Raw genomic sequence first — 23909 nt, forward strand, 5'->3', positions numbered from 1 at the left:
TCTTACGCTTTTCTTAAATTGCCCCATTCCCTGCTTTACCCCTGCGCATTCACGCAAAAAAAAAGCCGTAAATTTTTGAAAATGCTTTCAGTTTATTTTTTGGGAGTATTTAGAAGTGAAACTTGCAAACCTCCATACGAAAAGTTATATTTATACTGAGACGATTAATTTGTCTGAGACGAGCAATTTAGAAAATGAGCATTATGGAGGAGTGTACATTCCATTCATGTTTCAATAAACAGGATCTCCTGCATAGATCACATTTTACAAACTACTCGTCTCAGACAATTTTTCCGTCTCAGTATAAATGGAACTAATGTATCAGGCACCTGAGGCTACTTTAATGTCTTTAATGAAGAGAGCACGTATCAAATCAAATCTGTTGGGAATAGTATTACTTCGAAAATAATACAAACTCGCGTACTCTTTTGTTATCAAAGCTGTAGCATGAATAGACAATACAGGGTGTCCCTAATTAAAGTTTCTTTGTCATTACAATTAATTTATACGTTGTAACTACCTTTTGTAATAAGCCTGTGTGATGGAGAACGTTCTTATATTTTAGCGATAACACACACAAACTTTTCTGCTCAATCGCATGTTCAAACTCGATACTTTAATTAGGGACACCCTGTATGACAAACAACAATTTTACATATTTATTTATAAGAAAATCCAAAATCTTTGAAACCTTTAGATGTTCTTGAACTTTCGGGTTTCAAGCCTAAAAATGTTCTTAACATGTTCTTATTTTCAGCATTTTTGTTCATTTTCCTAAGAAAACAGTTGTTTTGAGCCCACAAAGCCTTAAAATGTTCTTAAGATTTTGGCCACCAAAGCCCCAAAGCCTTATGTTCTTATATAGTTTATTCTTATAAAAAACGTGTATTACTACTGTACTCTCACCTTTTGGTTAATTGCCCCCGCAGGAGCGTAGCGACGAGGAGGCACTCATAGTTTCACGCATAGATATTGGACTGGAATCTCGAAATTTTGTTGTTTGTTTTGTCGCCCAAGCATCCCCGTAGTTAGTCTCTTCCGTAAATGTCCGGGACGGTAGTATACATATTTTCATATTACGTTATATGCTATTACCATTATTACATATTACAATTTTAGTTTTGATTTAACTTTGAAAAGCTGAAGCGAGTGTTATAAATGCAAATCATAACAGTGTATGATATAACACGAATTACAATATTACTTGTGCAAATCAAAACAAACAAAATGGCAGACTGGTTATGACGATGAGCTGATTCATTGACTGGAAAAAGTGTTTTGTATGTCAAATTTTGTTTCTTGTCTTTGAAACTGAATAATAACTACTGTAATTAGCCTCCGTCTCAGAACGCGGTCAGAAAATTTTGCGGATAATTTCACAGCGAAAAGGCATCCAGTGAAATGTGAGTAATGAATCATGATTCAAGTCGACTGACATAATTATACACATAATACATGTTACAGTTCTGCCTACGGATTCTCAAGCTCGGCTATAATAAAACTATTACATGTTAGTAGCAGACCCGACTGACCAATGTTATGTAGCAGGTTGAAACATGAGTTTCTGCTGGAAAGATGCAGTTTGTTTTCAAGTTAAATCTTCAAAATAAAACAAACTGTGTGGGTTTCTTTACTTCCAAACAACCTACCAATAGTTTTGGAACACTCCATAATAAAGGAAGATGGCTCTTCTTGTGGATTGGCTTTCTGATACCCCATATAAACACGATGTGACATGAAAGTGAAGAGACATGATTTGTTGGTTTTTGTTTGATTTGTTGACTCATATATCTCATGGCAAATGGAATAGCAAATGACTTTTCATGTATTGCTTGGCTCTACATATGATACCTCTAACTTTGAACACCTCCAGAATGTTGAAAAAAGCATTTTACGAGATAAGTTTCAATTATAATTTTCATGGAAATTTTTAAAGCGACAGATTTGGCTTGGCGTCAGTTTTGGTCAGTTTTGTTTGGTTGATGTTTGGTATCGTGATCATTAAAAGCAATGAAATGCCACACAGTAACTCTACACATGATGCCTCCAGCTATGATTGGTATCAGAATGTTGGAAAAAAAACATTTTACGAGAAATTGTTGATAGAAATTATGTTGACTTATTTTTACAATTTTGGCGGTGTGGGTTTAGTTGGTTGATAATGTTTACACTGTGGGATGGTTTTCAAAAAACTGTTATAGTGATTGTTGTTTGTTGGAATTGATTACCAAAAAAAAAAGAACCTTTTTTTGATAAATACTTTATTTTTTTCATGAATCGAAAAAACCGTGTGGATAGTATGTGCAGTGTCTGTTTTCAAATTTTGAAAGCTCTATACCTACTGAATTGAAGCTCTGACTAGCTCTGTTTTTAAAACTTTGAGCCATGTTTTTTTCTTTGTTGCTATTAAAGATAGATTTTTAAATTGTCGTAATGTAAATTTATGGTAAAGTTTTAGTTTTTGAGTTTAGTTTATCAGTAGTATATACATACAGTAGTATTTTTTCAGTAATCCTTTCTTGTAAATATAATAACATTTAACCAGACTCATTGCCCTCATTATATTCTAATTTGTATTTTTTTAGGACTGATAAGTACATATTTTTAAACACCTAAACAAAGCAAACAACATGCCAGTTCTTTCTGGACAAAATATATGTATACTTTATTGTGTGCTTTGAGTTCTATTTTAATCAACCCTCTCAACTGCTGATCTTTCAACTATCATTTAGGAGTATAGAATGGGCTTCCATAGTACCATTTTCTCTAAGTATTTTGTGCAAATTTTCAACAAAGTAGACTTCTTGACTGTCCTTGTCCCTTATGTTAAAGTTGTACTGATGGAGGACATTGCTATTTTTGGTAGCCTTCACATATCAATAAGGAGCTTTGGTGTAAATGTTTTTTCTGATGAAATCATACTAATCTGAAACTATAAGGCCTTTATTAACTTTTAGAACAATAATCTTGCTCCAATCTTGAGAAACACTGGAAAAATAGGTTAGCATTCCCTGCCATAATTTCACAGATTTCCTCTGCTTTCTGCTTGAAAACGCTGTCGTATAGCCGAAAACGAAAGTGAAACTGTGAAAACGTCCGCAAATTCGGGCCCAGTCCTCTTCCGAGACGGAGGCTAAATTAGTTCGAATTTCATTTCAGCAATGATTTCAATTCTTTTTCCGGAATCTTTAAAGAAATTTGCTCAAGTTTTCAGGTTTTCAAATGTACATTTGATATTTTTGTTCAAACTCTAATTTATCTTTGTCTTTTATTTTATTAATAACTACCTTTATTGTTTATAGAGCTTCTCGAGTTTTAAATACTATCATATGGTCGTAAGTCGAGAAAGTCCTTCTTAACTTAGTAAAACAAGATACCGGCAAAGTACAAAAAAGTTGAATGTATGCATATGTAAAGTTGAATCCAAAAGTGGTTGAATGAATGTTGAATATCAATCAATGTAAACAAACTTTTTCTGGGGGTCTTCAAAATAGATTTACCGCACTTAGAGTTTTTTCACGGTTTTTCAGTGTGGTAAATCTATTCAAAAACCTGCAAAATGTTTGTTTACATTCGTTTAACTTTACATGCGCACATTCAACTTTTTCATGCAGTTGTGATAGCCTAAATAACTTACGCTCCAGTGGTTTGGTGAAATAGCTCCAATTCTGGCTTTCCAAGTTAGGATGGACCTTCCCGAAGGCATTTAACGGTGGTTAGACTAGGTACACAGACAGTCATACAGAAAAACCATAAAGTGAAAGTATATATAGCTATAAACTCAAAAAGTCTAGCTTCCTGAAGGCACGTCTCTTCATTGTCTGCGCTGCGATCATCCTAATGGCTTCAATCCTTTCAGCTTGGAGAAAAGATTGCATCATGAAAAAGTACTATGCACTTGAAAAAAAATTTAGGCGCATTTTAACTTTTCTTGACTGTACGTCTTAATGGACCACAATGGCATTCCTTTATATTTCTTTTGACCAATAAAATAGAAGATTTTGTTTGAGAAGTGCAATCACAGCGTACGCAAGTGGAGGCCGGGCCTTAACTAGGATTGGTTTCTATTTCACCCTATGTAAGAAATTTTTTAAATATATTTTTGAGAAGCTTTTCCAATTTTCCTTAAATTTTATTAAATTATCAAGCTGCGAATTCTTAAAGTATTTTGTTAATGGAATATAATGTTTTTTTCAAGCAAATGCCTCAATCAATCAACCAATCAATCAATATTAGACCTTTTTTCAAAGAGGCCACCCTGTTGAATAATTATGTAGTCCAGCAGAAAAACAATGATAAAACCATGCATAATTATTACAATATGCATGATACAGTAATTATGCATGGCTCTATCATTGTTTTTATGGCTGGACTACATAATTATTCAACAGGACGTCCTCTTTGAGAAAAGGTCTATTAAATCAATTAATTATTCCTGATTATTTTTTAATGTTTTAATCTTTAATGCATTAATGCTTTAAAAGTGCTTGACATGATCTTTATGTGGGGGCATTTAGTGAAAGCTATGACTAGTGTTTAATGTTTGCGATCAAAACTATTTGTTGGCCAGATGAGAAGGTTGAGTGTGTTGACAATTTTTTTCTGATATGGAACTTGAAAGTTATATTTACATGCGCTTATTAATATCGATTATACATGATGGTGAGTTCCTATCCATATTTTATCTTTTCACTGTTTTCATTTAACTTATCAAACTTATATATCACATAGGGAAAATAATTCAAATACCTAGGTGGTGAAATTAGAAACTATAAGAAAAGTGTCATTTTACCACCCAAGAAATTGAATTTTCTTTCCCGTGGTATTTCCATAACTCGGACACGAACGGGGAACACAAATTTCAAGCTATGGTAAGTTGGTCTAATGCTAACAGCCTTCTTTCGAGTTAGAGATAAGAATAACAGGATGTTGGAATTGCTGATGGAAACTATTTTTGTTTGCCAAGCAAACAAAGTGGAAAAAAAAATTGTCTATCTTGTATTACCGACCTTCCTATCATTTCTATCTTTAAAGAAGGGTGTCAAAAATAGGTAGAAGAGGGATGTCAACATTAGACCACCTTACGGTATGGGGTAAGGATGGGTTAGAAAATACAGCCCCAAATACTGCGTCCTAAGCCAATAGGAAAGAAGACGAATGAGCTATAGGTGAATTAATTTTCGAGTGGTATTTTTTCGCGAATATTGAGAAACTACAATTTTTGCGGGGATCAAAGTTTGAGAATTAATTAGTCCCTTCTTCACTTAATTTCTTTCATTATGTTAACCCTTTAAGTGCCATTGCCGGGTATATCAGACATGGGCTATACAGGAGGGCTTACGCCCAGTTTCAGTTAGAAATCGTCATTTTTGGTCTAATTCGTAGGAATTGCATTGGGCTTCATGGTCAAGCAAAAAAAAAAGATCAAGAACCTCCAAATTTACTTCAATTGTCCTGTAACGAATGAATTTGAAGTTTTACCACTGGGTACCTTTCCGTTATTCAGGTAGGTCCGCAGCGGGACTGACTGCTTTAATTTCCCTTACCTATCCCCCCCCCTTAGCCGCCTCCCGCGCCACCCTTTATAACTCAGGCGAGGCGCCTAAAAGAAAGAGGAGACTCTTAGCTATCCAATGGACTATAAACGAGCTTATAACTCCTTCTAGATAAGGAGATATAAGCCTTTAGAGTTTGAACTAGCGATTTTCTTTTAAAAAAATTTGAAAAAATTACCGTGGCACTTAAAGGGTTAAAAACCGTGGTACTTGTGTGGACCTTGGGCCGTGGTACTTAAAGGGTTAAGGGCTTCGTCCAAAACTTGCATTATAAATTTCCGTGAGGAAAAAAAAATGGGGAAAATTGTTCTAATTATCTTTATAAGTCTAACATTTAAAAGCATACTGAGGTTCAAATTTGCCAAAAGTACGAAAGCATCCACCGAAGGGGGACTTCAAAATATCTGTTCTGAAGGCACGTTCTAGCTGGATATGGCGGTCTGTTCTTAGCGAAATAAAGAAAAAAGTCTGCTGGAAAAAAGTGGTCTGTTCTACTGAAGATTGGAACTAGCTGGAAAAATATGATCTGTTCTACTGAAGATTGGGACCAGCTGAAAAAATATGATCTGTTCTACTGAAAATTGGGACCAGCTGGAAAAATATGATCTGTTCTTATGAAATTTCAAAAAGGTCAAAAAGTCTTTGAGATCTGTTCTTTTCCTTCTGAATGTGGTTGCCTAGAGTGGCAGCTGAGAATTCTCCATCTGTGTAGAACATCTGGAAATTGTCGATCTGTTCGCACAGATATTTACTGTTAGCTGGAAATTAAGTTTCTGTTCTTAAAAGTCCTTCAATGTCGAGGTGGAATTTAGCGATCTGTTCTTATAAGATTTGTCAGCCCTGGTAGAAAAGAACAGATAACTCGCATAAAATCGATCACCTGGTAATTTCGTACCTGTTCCGAAAGTTTTTTTACCTCCTAGCTGGAAAAATATAACTGTTCTGAAGTAAAAATTTCTCCCCTGGAAAACGAGGAACTGTTCTTAATTTCGGGGAAATCCTTCCAGCTGGCAAATCAGAACAGATATTTGCAAATTTTAGGTCGGTGGCTGCTTCTGAAAGTAAACTTCATGCTAAGAATAGCTCGAAAATTCACCATTCAAAGTTTGGTCAAGGAGACAGGGTATAGAGAACGAATATTTTGATTTATACACATTGAAACAATGATCTTTAATATAAAACGTAAGAAAATGAACGATTATCATAAAAAGTACTCTTTGGTGCCAAATAAACGGAGGGGTTGGAAAGATTTTTCAAATCAAATAAAGGGGGGGGGGCTAATTACCGGGGGGTTGGAAAATGGACTTTTAAAAACCCTAAAAAGGGTCAAAATAGACTGAATTTAGGCTTTTTAGAGTAAAACAAGAAACTTTCCTTTTGGAAGCTGGGAATTAATAAAACGGGGGGGGGGGGGAGGGGGTCCTAATAACGTCCGGGGGGTTGGAAAAAATCGAACAAGTGATACTTTTATGGACCTACCTGGTTATGCATTTAACACATATATAATTGATATCTACATAAGCGTGACCATTAAACAATCATTCAAAACACAAATAGTGACGATCTATTAAAATTAGTCGTTTGTTTCTTATGAAAAAATGTTTAGAAACCAAAATTTCATACTCTTGAAATATTCTTTCATATTCAAGACTTCGAGAGCGAAAAAACATATCTCATCAAAAAATTCAGTAATTTTAAGAACATTGATGTATGCTTATTAATAGTGATTCTTATAGATAAAGATGCGTTTTTTGAGCTGAAAAATTCTTTTTTTACAAAAATCTGCTTGAGCCATCTTTTACCTACTTTCATGCAAAAAGTCAGAAAAAAACAATGATCCAATATTTCACAGTAGTCCAAAAAACCCTTTTTTTAGCCGTTTTTTAGCTGAAATTTGCCCCCAAATTTGTTTTTTCGAAAATCGGGCTCCGTCACATTCGAGGGTTTATAGTTATGCATCTTTGTTCAAAAAATCATAAAGAATGAAAGAGCCAATCTCGAGAAAAGCTAATACCTAAGTAATTGATAATGTGCTTATAAAAGAATATCGAATTTGGCCAGTTTTCCTATAAAAACACGCCAAGCAACCAAAATTTCATGTCTAAACACACATATTTTTTAAAATTAAGCCCTCCTGAGCAAAAAAAAACATCTATCTCATAAAAAATTGAGTAATTTGACTAAGAACATTGATGTAAGCTTATTAATAGTGATTCTTATAGATAAACATGCGTTTTTTTAGCCAACAAAATTTTTTTGCGAAAATCTGCTTAAGCCATCTTTTACCTACGATGGTACCCTACTTTCATGCAAAAAATCAGAAAAAATTAACGACCTAATTTTTCACAAAGTCCAAAAAACCCGTTTTTTAGCCGTTTTTTGGCCCAAATTTGGCCCCAAAATTTTTTTTTTGAAAATCGGGCTCCGTCACATTCGAGGGTTTATAGTTATGCATCTTTGTGCAAAAAATCAGAAAAAACTATCAATTTCACGTATGCTCGATAAAGCAAAAATAGTGCATACGCTTTTTTTATAAGAACCAGTAAATCTTCGCTTAGACTGGGCTATTCGTAATCTTTTTTTGAAATGTTCTTATGATGTTGTTAATACGCTTAGTCTCTTCACTTAAAAACTTAAAATGGGATTAAAATCTGATAAAGTCAGTTCTATCTTATTTTAGTAATTTCTGAAATCTGACGCTCAAATTCTTCTTAATTTGTTCTTAGGTTTTGGCCAGTTTTCATCCTCATGTTCTTATAAAATTGTTCTTATAAAAAAGCGTGTAGTCTGTTTTTTCACTTATAGAAAACAAATAAATAACAAAGAACGAATAATAAGTCAGCAAAATGAGATAATCGTAGTAATTTTAAATACAGAACTTTTACGTAGGTACAGTCGACTCTCTCTAATTCGATCTTCAATTTTCTTCGAATAAGAATTCGAATTACAGAGAGTAAGCGTTCCTTTGTGAAATTAACAACTTGTAACACAGGAAAAAAATTATCGATTCCCTTGCCTAGGGATTGTTCATTTTCAGATGTGGTTCTTTATTCGATCACATTAGTCTAGAATTTTAAGTTCGGGAAAGTAAGGAAACTACCGGGTGCGCCACAAAAAAGTTTCTCTCTTTTAAAATAAAAATTTGATAGGTCGAGTTTTAACGTTATTGAGCACTTTCAGAAAGTAACTTTTTTATTCGATTGAGCATAACTTTCAATCTAATGAACCGAATTTAATAAATGACCCATCAAGAATTAAGTTTATTATTATTCTTTCAAATGGAATAGGAATGATTCTTTAAAAGTTTTTGGATTTCGAGAAAATTAGTTTTAAAGAGAAAAATTTTTTTGTGGCGCACCCGGTAGGGAAACCTATTTTCCCATGCTGGAAGTGTATTACCAATGTGTTAGTGAAAACGGATTTCCACATGTGTAAAACTAATATTTTTAACATTCTATGTTGCCCATTCAGAATTGCATCGGGAAATTAAAAATCCCAAGTTTTTCTAAACTGATTATGGATGAGTCGGGAAAAGAGAGATCACGAGATGGAAATGAATACTTTCTACAAGCTAGGGAAAGGAAATATCACGAATTGTGACCTTGCTTGCTTTATTCTATTTTTTCTCTGGATTGGGAAATGTGATTTCTTGAATTAGGGAAATAAAATGTCCCAGATTGGGGCTGATTGATCGAATACATTTAATTATTTTACCAGTAGCTTTCTATAAATCAAGATTTAATTCATGAATATGGGTAACCCTATGGGGTTTTATTGGGGTTCGCTCAAGAAAGGTACTTTTCAATAATACGGAAATTTAACATCCCTAGGTAGTCATAAGATCGAGAAATCTCATTTCCATAACTAGGGAGCTGTTGCACCTTCCCTAGTTAAGGATTGGTTAGGGAAAAATATAGATTTCCAGATCTGGAAATATACATTTCCATAGCCTAGGGAATCTAAAAATTTTTCCTGTGTAATTACCTGGTTGTAATTTTTTAATTTTGTGACTTTTTGAATGTTGTAAATTGAAATTCGTTTTGAATTTTTTTTACTATACTTGTGATCATGGTGCAAAGAAGAAAACGTCAAGAAATGTCAAGAAATGGATAAAATTAAATTTTTAGTTTTCACTTTTTTTATCTTAGTAATTTCATACCACATCCTAGCAGTGAGGGCCAATGTTTTAGTTCGAATTATAGAAAGATTCGAATAACAGGGGCTCGAATTAGTTTGAGTTGACTGTACGTATAAAATAAATATATTAACAGAAAAATGCAATAAGGGAACGGTCATTAAGTATAGCATATACCGGGGTGGAAGGGATTTTTTTGGCAGACTTCTTATTTTTATACCCTACCAAAAGTTCTCAAATAAATTTCATACCCTACCAAAAATTGGATGAAAATTTTCTTACCCTACCCCTTACCAGATGGCAGCTTTATGGCACTTTAAAATTTCTCAGATTTCAGGGTTCGCAAGAATAATGGAGTTTTAGAATTGACAAAATTCTTGTTGAAATAAGATTTTGCTCAAAATATTTTCGTACCCTACTCAAAGCCCTCAAGTTTTTGTCACACCCTACCCAAAAGAGGGAAAAAAATTCATACCCTACCCAAATCCCTTCCACCCCGGTATATGCTATACTTAATGACCGCTCCCTAAATGTCAAAAACGCCTCTTCAATCAAATCAAAAGACATCTCTAAAACAAAAGGCGTGACAATAAATGGTGACAGAAGGCACTAAAAGTAAAAAAAAAACATGAATAAACAGGAATAAAATAGCCAAATTCTTTAATATTTTTTTAACAAACTTAACATCCCTGTATCAGAGACCATTAAGAAGTTTTAGCCTGTTTTTAATGGGTGGGGATTCGAAAATCAACTGGGAATTTCATCAAGGTTGTAACGTCTTTCCTCTCAGTGGAATGAAATATAATAATTTTTTCTCTTTCCCGGGGAATGACCTCAAATTTCGAGCCTAGAAATCGAACTTTAAAAAGAAAAATCTAAAAAATGGTAAAAAGTTCGAAGTTGAAAATAACCCTTGCTAGCGACAAATCATCATCTTTTTTGGAGTATAGTGCCTCTAACGGTAAACGGAATAAAACTCTATCCATTTACATGGACTTTTTGCTTAAAGTATTTAATATTTGTACGTACAGTCCCAAAAGGCGGACAAGTTTTTATATAAAGTAAAATCCCCATAATTTAGGCTAATTTTCATGACTTGTATACTTAATACTTCAATCTCAAATTTTTTCAAAAATTTGTCCGCTTCTTTTGGGACACGCTGTACTATATAAAAGTGGAAATGAAAATCTCAAAAATCTAAAATCTGTTAACCTTTCGACAATGCTTTTTATGTGAAACTAACACATTCACTTTGTACGACTGTGTTTTCGGAGATGCACTTTTAGACCACCTGACTGAGTGAATGCTTTCCCGCATAACTCGCAATTGAATGGCTTTTCGCCAGTGTGAATTCGGAGATGTGATTGTAACGCTCCAGCCTGTGCAAATGCTTTACCACAAACATGACATTTGAAAGGTTTTTCACCAGTATGAGTGCGAAGATGTAATTGTAACGCTCCAGCCTGTGCAAAGGTTTTCTCACAAACTGTACATCGAAACGGCTTTTCACCAGTATGAATACGAAGATGTGATTGTAACGAGCCAACCTGTGCATACGACTTCCCACAAACATGACAATTGAAAGGTTTTTCACCGGTGTGGGTGCGTACATGCGTTTGTAACGATCCAGCCTGTGTAAATTCTTTACCACAATCAGTGCATTTAAAAGGTCTTTCACCGGTGTGAGTGCGAGCATGCGATTGCAATGCTCCAGCCTGTGCAAAGGTTTTCTCACAAACTGTACATCGAAACGGCTTTTCACCAGTATGAATACGAAGATGTGAATGTAAATTGTTGGAAACTGCGAAACTCACATCACATACCCCACACTTAAACCGCTTTTGTTTGAGATGGATAGCCGAATGGAATAACAATACTCTTGATTTCGCAAACTTCTTCTCACAAACATTACATTTGTATGGTTTTCTACATCCGTTAGTTTTCAAATGAGCGTTAAATAGACGTGTAGTATCGAATTCTTTACCACACTCTCCACAATGATGAAGTTTTTGCCCATTATGGGAACGCATATGTTTCTGAAGAGTTGGTAAATACATGTATTCTTTACCACAAACATTACACTTATGTTGTTTTTGTCCTTTAAAAGTGTCAATAAACATTTGATTTTTACATTTTAAAGCAAATGCTTGAAGATCTACGACTTTCTTTTCTTTTTTCAATACAAGAGGTCTATCTTTGTTTTGTGTTTTTACCTTCAGATTTGATTGTAAGGCTTTTGGTACATCATTTTCCCCTTTATTAGGAGTTAATTTTTCAGAATTCATTTGCCTTCTTGGTTCAGTTGTCTCTGATTTGATATTTTTCTTGCGAACACTTTTTGAGTGATAGCGACTGTGTACTATTAGATTATTTGGAAACTGGAATCCTTTGCCACAAATACCACATTGAAACGGTTTAATGTCGGCTTCAACGTCACCTTCATCATTATCGCTGTAACTTTCAACATCGTATTGCGCCATTCTATTGACGTCACCGTCATTTCCGCCGTCACCTTGTCCTATTCTATTGACGTCAGTTTCAACGTTTTCTTCATCATAATCGCCGTCAAACTCTTCAGTTGCCGATTTTTCATTAAGTTCGTCATCGTAAACTGTATTGAGAGATCTATTTTTACTAGCAGCTACGGTATCTGAACTATCATTATCACCGCAATTAAGATTGTTTTCGTTTTCACCGATATGGCTATTGATATCAAACTTTTCATTGAGATTGCCAGCAGTGACGTTATCATTGTTATTTTTTGCAGCATTACCTTCAACTGGTGCAAAACTTTCATTGATATTAATATCATTTCGACGTTCTATGTTCATCTCTCCTTTAATAACGCTATCCAATGTTGAACTTTTGACATTTTCATGAATTTTTTGATGTTTTTTCAGATTATGAGGTCTCTTGAAATTTTTACCACACACAGTACATTCATTGTTCGATGGCTGTTTGGACTCAATGACGTCATGCACATCTTCATGTGTTTGCAAGCTATGTAATTTCTTGAATTCCTTACCACATGCCTTGCACTCATAAACTTCTGACATCTTCTTCGTTTTGGATTCGTTCATTGAATGGTTCGTACTTCTCGTTTTCATTTTATTGATTTTTATTCTAATATCTATTGAACTGTTGATTCCTCTAAAATGAAAACATATAAAAGATTCGTTTAATGTACAGTATCGGGGACTCGAAAGGCTTTGGTCGATTTAATCTACATAACAACATCTTAGAAGAATACATTAAATTTTAGTATTTAGTTCTTAAGTTATAAGCTTTTAAATTGAGAAATTCCGTTTTCAAAACCTGAAGAAATGAATTTAAATTTGTGAAAATTTCAGTTCGATTATAAATCTTTCTCTGATAAAAAAACTTTCGAACTCAGTCTAAATAACTTTCGAACTCAGTCTAAAATACCTTCGATCTCAGTCTAAATAACTTTCGAACTCAGTCTAAATAACTTTCGAACTCAGTCTAAATAACTTTCGAACTCAGTCTAAATAACTTTCGAACTCAGTCTAAAAATATCTTCGATCTCAGAGAATCGTCAACCTCCATGGGTATAATAAATGGTAAAATCAAAATTATTACAATGGACAGTATTCTATTCAAAAATGCAATAAAGGTTCCATAATTCGAATCTCTAAATGATTTCGAATATTGTTGAACAAATTTGCATCCCCCGTACGTGTACGAGTTATGGAGACTCCACGGAAATCACAAAACATTCAAAAGGGAATTACTATACACCCCTGTGTCACAGACCCGCCGGGTCCCCAGCCTCATTGAAATTCAACGTTTTGAAATTTACTCCAAAACCATCCTCACTGGAATTTTTAACCTTATAACAATAGAATTTTTAGGATTTAAATAGGAATTTTTATCCCCACTGAGGAAACCGGGGCTTTGACACAGGGGTGTTACTAAGTTAATTCTTATATCATTTTACCTTCACGGATTAAATGTTCTTAATTAGAGAGGAAAACTGATCCCAGCATTTAATTTAATTTTTTATTTATTTTTTAGAAAAAAGAAGACTTTGTAGCACAAACGCAGATCATCCAAAATCAAAATGGAAAATGTCGAGGATGGGGGGGTTTCAGTTTTATCATCAAACTAAAAGGTAAAGCCGGGTGCCCGCTGGAAAAAATACAAAAAGTTGGTCGCAAAAAATAAATCCATTCATATTTGTGATTGGGTTAATTAAATGAATAAGCGATAAAAAATAAAAACGTTTTCATATTTATGTCTCACAAGTATTTACGACTAACTTATTTTTATCAATGGACACCAAGCTTAAGTGAGGTTATTATAATACTTTCAAAGACACTTTTTCACTATATTTTTTCTTGCCTCCATCAGTAGCGGTCTTGGATTATTCTGACAAAGCCGTTTAGAACGACCATAGAAGTGATTGTTTAGCTGGAATTAGGAAATATGTTTCTTTTACAGAAAACCCTGCAAAAAAGTCCTGTGAACCGACGTTGAAGATTCTTGAGTAATAATCTGCATTTGTTACACGACAAAATCATATCAACAAAATTAATAGTGCCATCAGAAGAGTAAGTGTTGATTTTTTGATAAGAAATATCAAAACCTTACATTTCTTTACATACAATGTTATCTTTAACCTGTTCTGACCTGAATGTATGTGAAGATTTATTTGCATAAATTTCCTCGGAAAGTTTGCACCAGCAAGGTTTTTTTGAAAGCGAGATGTCTTTGTAAACAATGTAACCTAGCAAGTTATTTCTCACAAACGTTGCACTTATGAGGTTTTTCTCTGTGTGAATGTAAAAGTGTGTTCGAAGATGATCTGACCCTGTAAATGATTTCTCACAAACGTTGCACTTGTAAGGTTTTTCACCAGTGTGAATGCAAAGGTGTCCTTAGAAGTCCAAGTTGACTAAATCCTTTACTGCAAACACTACATTTAAATTTCATTTTGTTGAGATGGATAAACGATTGTCTTTCAGAACGTTTTTGTGTAAACCTCGTCTCACAAACAGTACATTCATATGAATTTTCACATCCATCGGTTTTTATTAAATTGACGAAGAGTTTTAAATTTCATTTTAAAATTTGCACATTGAAATTGTTTTAGTCACTTGTGTATATTCAGTTGTTGTAAAATTTAAATGCCTTACCACATACATTACAATCAGGTTATTTTTGTCCTTGACGTGTATCAACAAACATATTAAGCAAATGAACGATGATTTATGTTAAGACTTTTGTCATCAATCAAAAAAAGATTAAACTGCAACTTTCTCACTCCTTTCAGTTAACAGTTAACTTTTCATTCCGATTAACTTTTGGGGTTGTTTTTTTATATAAATTATGATTCTTCGTTGGTATGAAAGCGACTATGCAGCGATCAAACAAATTTGAGATTAGAATTTCTCTCCACAAACCCTATATGGGAAAGGTTTCAGAACATTTTCGGTATCTGGATGCTTTTTTCGTCTTCGGGTATGTCTGGTGTCATGACATTACATCATGAACACCACTATTACCAGCCGTTGAGAAATTATGTTTCACAAGAAGTTTTCATATGTTCGAATGTGCACGTAAACGATTAGATTGGATAGAGTCATTTCCATCGTTGCCATCCTTACATCTATCAAGACCATCATTACTCGGAGGTAACGAATCAGGTTGTCTAGAATGTTACGTGATGAATGTTCCAGATGAAAACTTGATGACTTGATGACTTGATGACTTGAACTCGGTATTAAATCATTGGTATATAGAATGACTTGAACTAATCCCAGATTCTTTTTGAAGACTTTTGAAGGGATTATTGACTCTTCATTCCCATCCTTGATGTTTTCGTAAAATGTGAGATTTTGTAAACGTCTTACCACATACCGTACATTCATGGTCTTGGCTTTTGATTGTTAAACGATCGGTTCTCCTTTTCTTTTTTTCTTGTTTTCATTATTTGATCGTTTTAGCATGTATTTAATTCTAGCATTCTAATATTAATCGCTGAAATGAAAAACAGGTTTCAGTGAGTTGCATTTGAAGGAGTAGACAAACTACATCAAAAATGAATTTAGCTCTTGTGCAAAAATATAATTCATGGTCAGCCAGTAGAGCAGTTGGGTTACGCCCACTAGTTGTCTCGTCTAGAACACTCTTTCATTGATGCTCAGTAAGTGAGAAATCGAGAGAAAGAAATAGGGACCCATTTCTAAGACTTTAGGAAAAGGGAACAGCCCCACCTTCAATGGCGATCACAAACTTATCTACTATCTTGTGTACATTTGAATGAGTGAAGTACAAAAATATTTATGTACTTATATTCATGTACTTTCAGGTACTTTTTTTTTACTGAATATAAACTAATATAAATTTTACCTATTACTTAAAAAATCAGAAAAACAGTCCTGGTGAAAGAAGGTACAAAGAAAATCCCTGTTTCGATACTATGCGTTTTTCAACAATGAACGCTGATCAAGCATTAACCAAATCGTATCAAAATATTATCAGAAACATAAGAAGAAACAAAACATTCGACAAGGCTTCGCTATGTATATTTTAAGCATGAATTCGACGATGTCTTCCCAAAGTCTTTCGATGTGCATAGACTTTTCCACAAACATTGCATTCATATGGTTTCTCACCAGTGTGAACGATACTATGATCCTTTAAAAGATCTTTTCTATAAAACCTCTTTGAACAATATTTACAAGGGAAAGATCTATCCCCGGAATGGATAAAGCAATGTCTTCTCAAACTGTCAGGACGTGTAAAAATGTTACCACAAACATTACATTGAATTTCTTTTACATATTTTAAAGTATTCTGGCTGATTGATCTTTTGCTTCGAGCAGTGATACTCTTCTGTTGACTTTTAGCACCTGAAGAATAAGATAATGCTGAGCCAGAAACTTTCTCCCTTTCTTTATGTATCATTCGTGGTTGACAAGTTTCATCACTTGTTGGCTGCTTTTCATTGTTATCAAACTTCGCACTCTTAGCTTTTGTAGATTCACCATTGTTATGAAAACGACTAAGAGCGATTAAATTATTTGGAACCATCTTTGTACTGTTAGCTTTTGTAGATTCGTCATTGGTATGAAAACGACTATAAGTAATCAAATTATTTGGAGCCATCTTTGTACTGTTAGCTTTCATAGATTCATCATTGGTATGAAAACGACTATGAGCGATCAAATTATTTGGAAATTGGAATTTCTTTCCACAAAAAGCACATTGGAAAGGTTTGATAGCATCCTCAACATCTGAATGCTCTTTTTCGTCTTCATGTTCATCTTCTATATCATCATTACATTCTTTAGTACTTCTTGTTTTCATCATTATCTACTTTACCATATATCATTTATATTCTGGCATTCTTACATTTATATTGAGCACTGAAATTAAAAAACGGTTTTAATAAATCAAATGAATATTTAATGTGGATGAAACCTACAGTAGGTTATAATTTATTAATATTAAATAAGGATATAATAAAAAAAGATTCTTTTTTCAAAGGACAAATACAATTTAAAGTTAGTCTTATGTTTATGGAAAAAATACACGCAAGAGTAAAAGAACGATTTGACAACTTTTCCTATCCTTTCTTTTGCTCGTAAACTTATAGTTAATTATACTTGTTAAATGCAGTCGTGTTAAATAACAACCTCCTACAACATGTCCATAAATCGTTAAAAGTATACGAGTCTATGTTACGTATATGTTAAGTGTGAATTCGACGATGCATACTCAAAGTCTTTCGATGTGCATAGGCTTTTCCACAAACATTGCATTCATATGGTTTCTCACCAGTGTGAACAATAGTATGATCCTTCAAAAGATCTTTTCTATAAAACCTCTTTGAACAATATTTACAAGGGAAAGGTCTCTCTCCTGAATGGATAAAGTGATGTCTTCTCAAACTTTCAGGACGTGTAAAAACTTTACCACAAACATTGCATTGAATTTCTTTTTCACATTTTAAAGCATTCTGGTTTAGTGATATTTTATTTCGAGCAGTGATACTCTTCTGTTGACTTTTAGCACCTGAAGAATAAGATAATGCTGAGCCAGAAACTTTACATTGACTTTCTTTATCATGTTTTAAAACCTTATTCTCGCCGATTGATTTTTTGCTTTGAGAATATTTACTCTCCTGTTGATTTTTGTTGATTTCACCGATATTTTCAACCAATAATGAATCTTTAAATATTTCTGGTTCTTGAAATCCGTTGCCAAAAAGATCATGCGAAAATAGATTTTCACCTTCGTGAATACGACGATGCATTTGTAAACTGCAAGATTTTGTGAACTCCTTCCCACAAACAGTGCACTTAAACCTTCCCGCTATCCTCTCAATTCCAACTTCGAATAAATCATTATTTTTCATTTTCAGAATGTCCATTCTAATATCTAAAAGAAATAAACGAATCGGGTTAGTGAAGTTCCTCTTTTTGGCTCCCCCGTACTGAATTCCTGAAGATATTTAAACCTTTTTATTTGTCATCCAATAAAGTAAAAACAAATGCAACTAACCAACATGTCTTGCAAGTAAAGAATATAAATGATAAAATATGTCGAAGATCGCTAATTATAAATTTATTTACAAGGCATTGTGTGACATTTGTATTTCAAATAATATCATAAGAAACATTAACAGAGGAAAATTTTTAAAGAAGCGAAATTTTTATCGAATTATTTCAGAGTAAAATTCCTTGATTTAAAGTGATTTAGAGCAGCCCGCAGGTTTCACCTGCAAGATTGAGGACGTAAATGCGCTGGCTTCTTCACTAAATCAGAATCTAGACAAATAAACCATCATCATAAACTAACTATTATTGACTGAAACGACCAAATGACCAAACAATTTCGATTTCTCCGTTTCCAAAGCCTTCAAAGGGTCTTTTCTTGTTAAACACAATGAAAAGTAATATTTTATTCAGAGACGATGAAAGTTGCAAACGGTAAACTTCTCTTCGTGAAAAATAATTAATAATCAAAGAATCTTGCAAGAGCCAATAAAGCATAATAAGTTAAGGTAGGTTAAAATTTCACAAAATCAAAGAACATTAAAGAATTCAAAACTTTAAAACTTTATTGAAACTTCCACAAATGATTATGTCAAGAAATGTCAAGAAAGACATTTACGTACGCGGAAAGGGAAAACATCGCGAAAATCGCATTGTTTTGGTTTGTCTAAGCTTTCTTGTGGTTGTAGGGGCGTAGAGGTTGAGTTTGTGGAAATGTAGCAACCCGCATTGCATAAAAAGTAACATTGCAATAGTAAAAAAGTTTTGGGGAAAATCAACAAAACTGGACAAAATCAACAGAAACAGAAACATAAGTCCATACATTCTTAAAACTTAAAGAACTTTGAGAAAAAGGGCCAATCAACTCTGAAAGCTACTTTATAGTAAGTATATTCATCTGGTGACTGTCGGCGGAGCCGGGAGTGAAGGAGTCTATCCCCTTTTCTATTTGTGCTAGACCTGGGAGATCGAATGCTGAGGCGGAGTGCCACACCTACTCTCAGCTCCTAGTAACTTACCGCCTAGATCAGATTACCCAATCTAAGCTACTCACCCGCTGAGTTGGCGGTGACCGGGGATCGAACCCACAAACCTTAGATTGTAAGGCGAATGCTCTACCGACTGAGCTACCCGGCCACTACCACGGCTACTTTATAGACTACGCAATATATTGAAAGAGACTATTCAACAATATCGTTTGCAGATCGTAATGTACTGAGTAAACGATTCAAAAAGTTTCTAACATGTTATCTTATTCCCTATATATATAGAGTGCAAAACCAGGATTTAAATTTCAGGCTCTCAAAAATATAAGATTAAAATAGTTATAAAAACACAAAGATAATGTTCCTGTATTAACACAGACCAACTTCCGCAAACAAAACTCTCTAACCTCTTTCACAGAAATCGTATATGGCGATCATATTTCAGAATAGACCAAAACGTTCATTGTTAAAAAAAAAATTACCACAAACATTTTTTCACCATTAACGTGTTACAGCATGGTGGATACGAAGATGAGAATCTAAATGACTAGATTGGGTAAATGCTTTCTCACAAAGAGTACATTTGAAAGGTTTCTCGCCAGTGTGGATGCGAAGGTGTTTTTGAAGGTTGCCTAGATCGGAAAAGGCCTTCCCACAAACATTACACTCATATGGTTTTTCACCTGTGTGCATGCGAAGATGCCCTTGTAAATGATGTGACCGATTGAAAGCTTTCCCACAAACAGTGCATTTGAAAGGTTTTTCACCTGTGTGGATACGTTGATGTCTCTTTAAAGGATACATCTGAGCAAAACTCTTCTCACAAACATCGCATTCAAATAGCTTCTTACTTTTGTCTAAGCGTGAGTCGTTTTGTAAGTTCGTGTTCGAAGAAGCTGTGAAGCGTTTATCAAAAAGATAGTTTGCTGAAGGTGATGAAATTGATTTCTCGTTTGTTAATCCTTTTCCACTAACAGTACATCCGTATGGTTTATCGTATCCACTTGAATTCACATGAGCTTTAAAAAGTCCACCATTATTAAACTCATTATTAGATTTATCATTTGTGTGGTGACGGTTATGAGCAACAAAGTTATTGACAAATTGGAACCGTTTTCCACAAATACCGCACTGGAAAGCTTTTTTGTTTGCCGCAGCTTTCGAAGCATTCTTAAAAGTGTTGGTGGCATTTTCTGTTAGCTGACCAATGGAACAGGATTGCTCAATATTAGAAAGGCTATCAAGATCTTTTTCGTCTACAACGAGATTATCGACCAAATGCACTTGTTTATGCTTTTGAGAATTCTTAGGTTTTTTAACATTTTGATCAAGTGACATACATTCATTATTCATTTTTGCGTTCGTTGCTTCAATATGATTACTTTTGGACAGAGAACTGACTTTTTGCTTGTTTTTAAGATTTTGCATATACCAGTGTGTTTCTTTATATCCTGGTTTTCTAGACACGAGAAAAAAATGAATAATTTTGATAAAAATATGACTTTCTTACGAAAACCATACTTACATTTCATCCATAAATTTATTCTGGAGGGTGGTGAGATACTAACCGAAAATTCAAGATATTCCAAATTTCAAATCTTTCTCATTTTCAAGTTATCCTTTCTTTGAATCTTTAAAAACACAATTACCATTCAATTGATTTATCATTTTTTATGAATTTTTTGTGTTCTTTCTTTTGATATCCATAGCTTAAAAAGATGTTATCAATTTTGAGAAAACTGCCCGAAAAAAAGAGGTTGTTTTAATTTTCTTACCAACGTCACGCCTTCTAAGAAAATTTCATTCTACTTTCTATATTAACTTTCATCCTAATGCATGCGGTAACCATAACTTTGATTCCTTTATTGCCTTTTAATGTCTTAAGTGAATTAATTTTGGCAGTATAGATTTGGCAAATATTGGCAGAAATCGCCAAATTGAATCCCCACCAAAATTAATCCACTTAAGGGAGATAAAATCATTTTTTCGATCAAAAAATCACAAATTCAGGAGCTCGAACAAGCATCCTGTTATTTGTATATTTAACAAGTACAAGAAAAAATTATTTACAGTCAAGTTCTCTAAATAAACTCAAAGAAATTCTATGAAGAAGGTTAAAATAAAGTTATAATCAGAATATAAAAAAGTCAACAAAGTTCATCTCAACTATCAAATTTTAACATATGATACTTTCAATTTCACCTTCATTTTAGCTAAGTACCTTATGGAAGTATTCAACGGCCTTGAAATTAACATGACATCAAATTAACACGAATGAGTAGATATAAGCTTTCACAAAAATTAACCGGGTTTTTAATAACACGAAAATTTTCCATTCATGTTAATTACACGTCTCCTTATATTCATGTAAGAAGGTAATTATGCTCCAAAGAGAAGTTTTCAGGGAAATTTGACCAAATCGAAACAATAAAGATTAAAGAAACAGAACAACTTTAATACTGTACATAACATCTCTATAAAAGGAACAAAAGAAATGGTATATAAAAACTTAAAATACCGATGCTAAAAACTCGCTAAAAATTCAAAAGCTAGACAATAAATACTCAGATGTATCATTAAAGAATATAATTGATACAACCCTTTCTTAAAGAAATAACAGCTAAACTATATTTTACTAGTATAAATGTGAAGATGTGTTTTAAAAGCGGATGACTGGTTAAATGCTTTACCACAAACATTGCATTCAAAATGTTTTTCACCAGTGTGGATACGAAGGTGTTTATGAAGGTTGCTTAGATCGGAAAAGGCCTTCCCACAAACATTGCAGTCATATGGTTTTTCACCTGTGTGGATACGATGATGTCTCTTTAAATTATGTGCCTGTTTAAAAGCTTTCCCACAAACAGTGCATTTGTGAGGTCTTTCACCAGTGTGGATGCGAAGATGCACTTGCAAAGTAGTTGACTGATTAAAAGCTTTCCCACAAACATGGCATTTAAAAGGCTTTTCACCAGTATGGATCCGTAGGTGTCGTGATAAACTTTGAGAAAACTTGAATCCTTTACCACAAACATTACACTGAAAACAATTTTTCTCCAGATGAACAGCTGAGTGAATTGCAAGTGATGACTCAATTGAAAATCTCTTCCCACAAGTAGTGCATTCATATGGCTTTTCACACTTACCATTTTTCAAATGAGTTCTAAAAAAATGAGCTTTGTCAAACTCTTTTCTACAATCTGCACATTGCCAAATTTTACGAGATCCATTGTGCGTTTTAATATGTTTTTGAAGTGAAAGTAAATACAAGTATGATTTTCCACAGATATGGCACTTCAACTGGTCTTGACCGGATCGTTTATCTACAAACATTCGATCTTTACATTTCATAACAAATGACTGAAGATGATCTTCATCCATGCTAACATTATTTGACTTTACCTGTAAAGTTTTTAGACCTCCATCAATACTCAGTTTCCTTTTATTTGCTGAAATGATAGTAGCATTTCCTCCCACTTGTTGCCCTGCTATTTCATTTTTGGATTCATCATTTGTATGGTACCGGCTGTGTGCAGCAAAGTTTTTTACAAATTGAAACAGTTTTCCACAAAAACCACACTTGAAAGGTTTATCGACAGTTCCAGCACCATCTGAAACTTCTTCTATAGAGTTCAAATCATCATGATTGGTCTTAACGTCAATTAAATTATTAACTTGAAGATTTAAATTGGGATTTTCATCCATATGATGATCATAGTTACCTAAATCAGAGTTTAATGACTCTTTCTTAGGAGCTTTAATACCACTAGCCGATTCTTCTGTTACATTTTGGTCAATGTACTTGGAGAGAGAATGAAACTTCTTCGTAGAAGTGCTATCGTCAAATCTGTCAGTAACATTAAATTCGGAAGATAATGGATCGACAGAACACAAAATTTCATTATCATTAGAATCAATGTCGTGTATATGTTGATGTTTAATCAAATTGGTTCTCTTTTTGAACATTTTACCACACACAGTGCATTCATTTTTCACTGATTCTTTTGTCATCTGATTACATTTAGATCTGGAAATGGCTTGTTGCTTCTTTCTACGTGTTTGCATTTTTATAAATATAATCCTCAAACCTCTTACTTTTTCTATAGAATCACGAAAAGGGTGATAAATTTCGTTCAAGTTTTAATAAAAAACTCTTTTAAAACCGTGAAGACTAACCTGAAACACCCCTGTTCAGCCTCGGTGGGAATTTTTTCCTTTATGGGGATAAAAATTCATATTCAAACTCCAATGGAGATAGCAATTCTATTGTTCAAAGTTTAAAAATCAGTGGGATTGTGGTTTTGGAGTGCAATTATAAACATTGAATTTCGAATGGGGATAAAATCAAAGTCAATTTCCCAGTGGCGCTAAAATTTCACGGTATTTTCCCGCCGGGGACAAAGTTTTTGCCAAATTTTTCAGTGGGGCTGGGGTCCCAGTGGGTCTGTGACACAGGGGTGTCCTAAACAACTTTCGTAGAACCATCATAACGTAATCAAAAGTATGACCAACACCATGATACAAGTGAATCATTGATCCCATATAATTCTAGTATCAATTATCCAGACATTGTCAAGTTAATAATGATTATTCTTTCTTTGTTTTTTGCTTTATTTTTCTGAAAAAAAAAAAAGTGATGTCAGAATTTTTAACTTTTAACCAATCAATTCAATACTCTTAGGTGCCAAATAAACGGGCCCCCCCGGACCTT

General features: G+C 33.8%; 1 protein-coding gene across 1 annotated transcript; it reads right to left on the reverse strand.

Annotated features, from left to right (window-relative positions):
* Positions 1-10817: 10817 nt before the first annotated feature.
* On the reverse strand, positions 10818-23294 carry LOC136815262 (zinc finger protein 91-like). The gene is made up of 6 exons (XM_067071705.1): positions 21835-23294; positions 21669-21672; positions 19702-20657; positions 17471-18096; positions 16376-17028; positions 10818-12840 (listed from the first exon to the last, which is right to left on the reverse strand). Exons 1-6 carry the CDS (start codon positions 23261-23263, stop codon positions 10938-10940), a joined length of 5571 nt encoding a protein of 1856 aa, XP_066927806.1. The 5' UTR covers positions 23264-23294; the 3' UTR covers positions 10818-10937.
* Positions 23295-23909: the final 615 nt, after the last annotated feature.

This window comes from Clytia hemisphaerica, unplaced genomic scaffold, assembly GCF_902728285.1.
Source record: "Clytia hemisphaerica strain Z4C2 unplaced genomic scaffold, Clytia hemisphaerica genome assembly, whole genome shotgun sequence".
NCBI lineage: Eukaryota > Metazoa > Cnidaria > Hydrozoa > Leptothecata > Clytiidae > Clytia > Clytia hemisphaerica.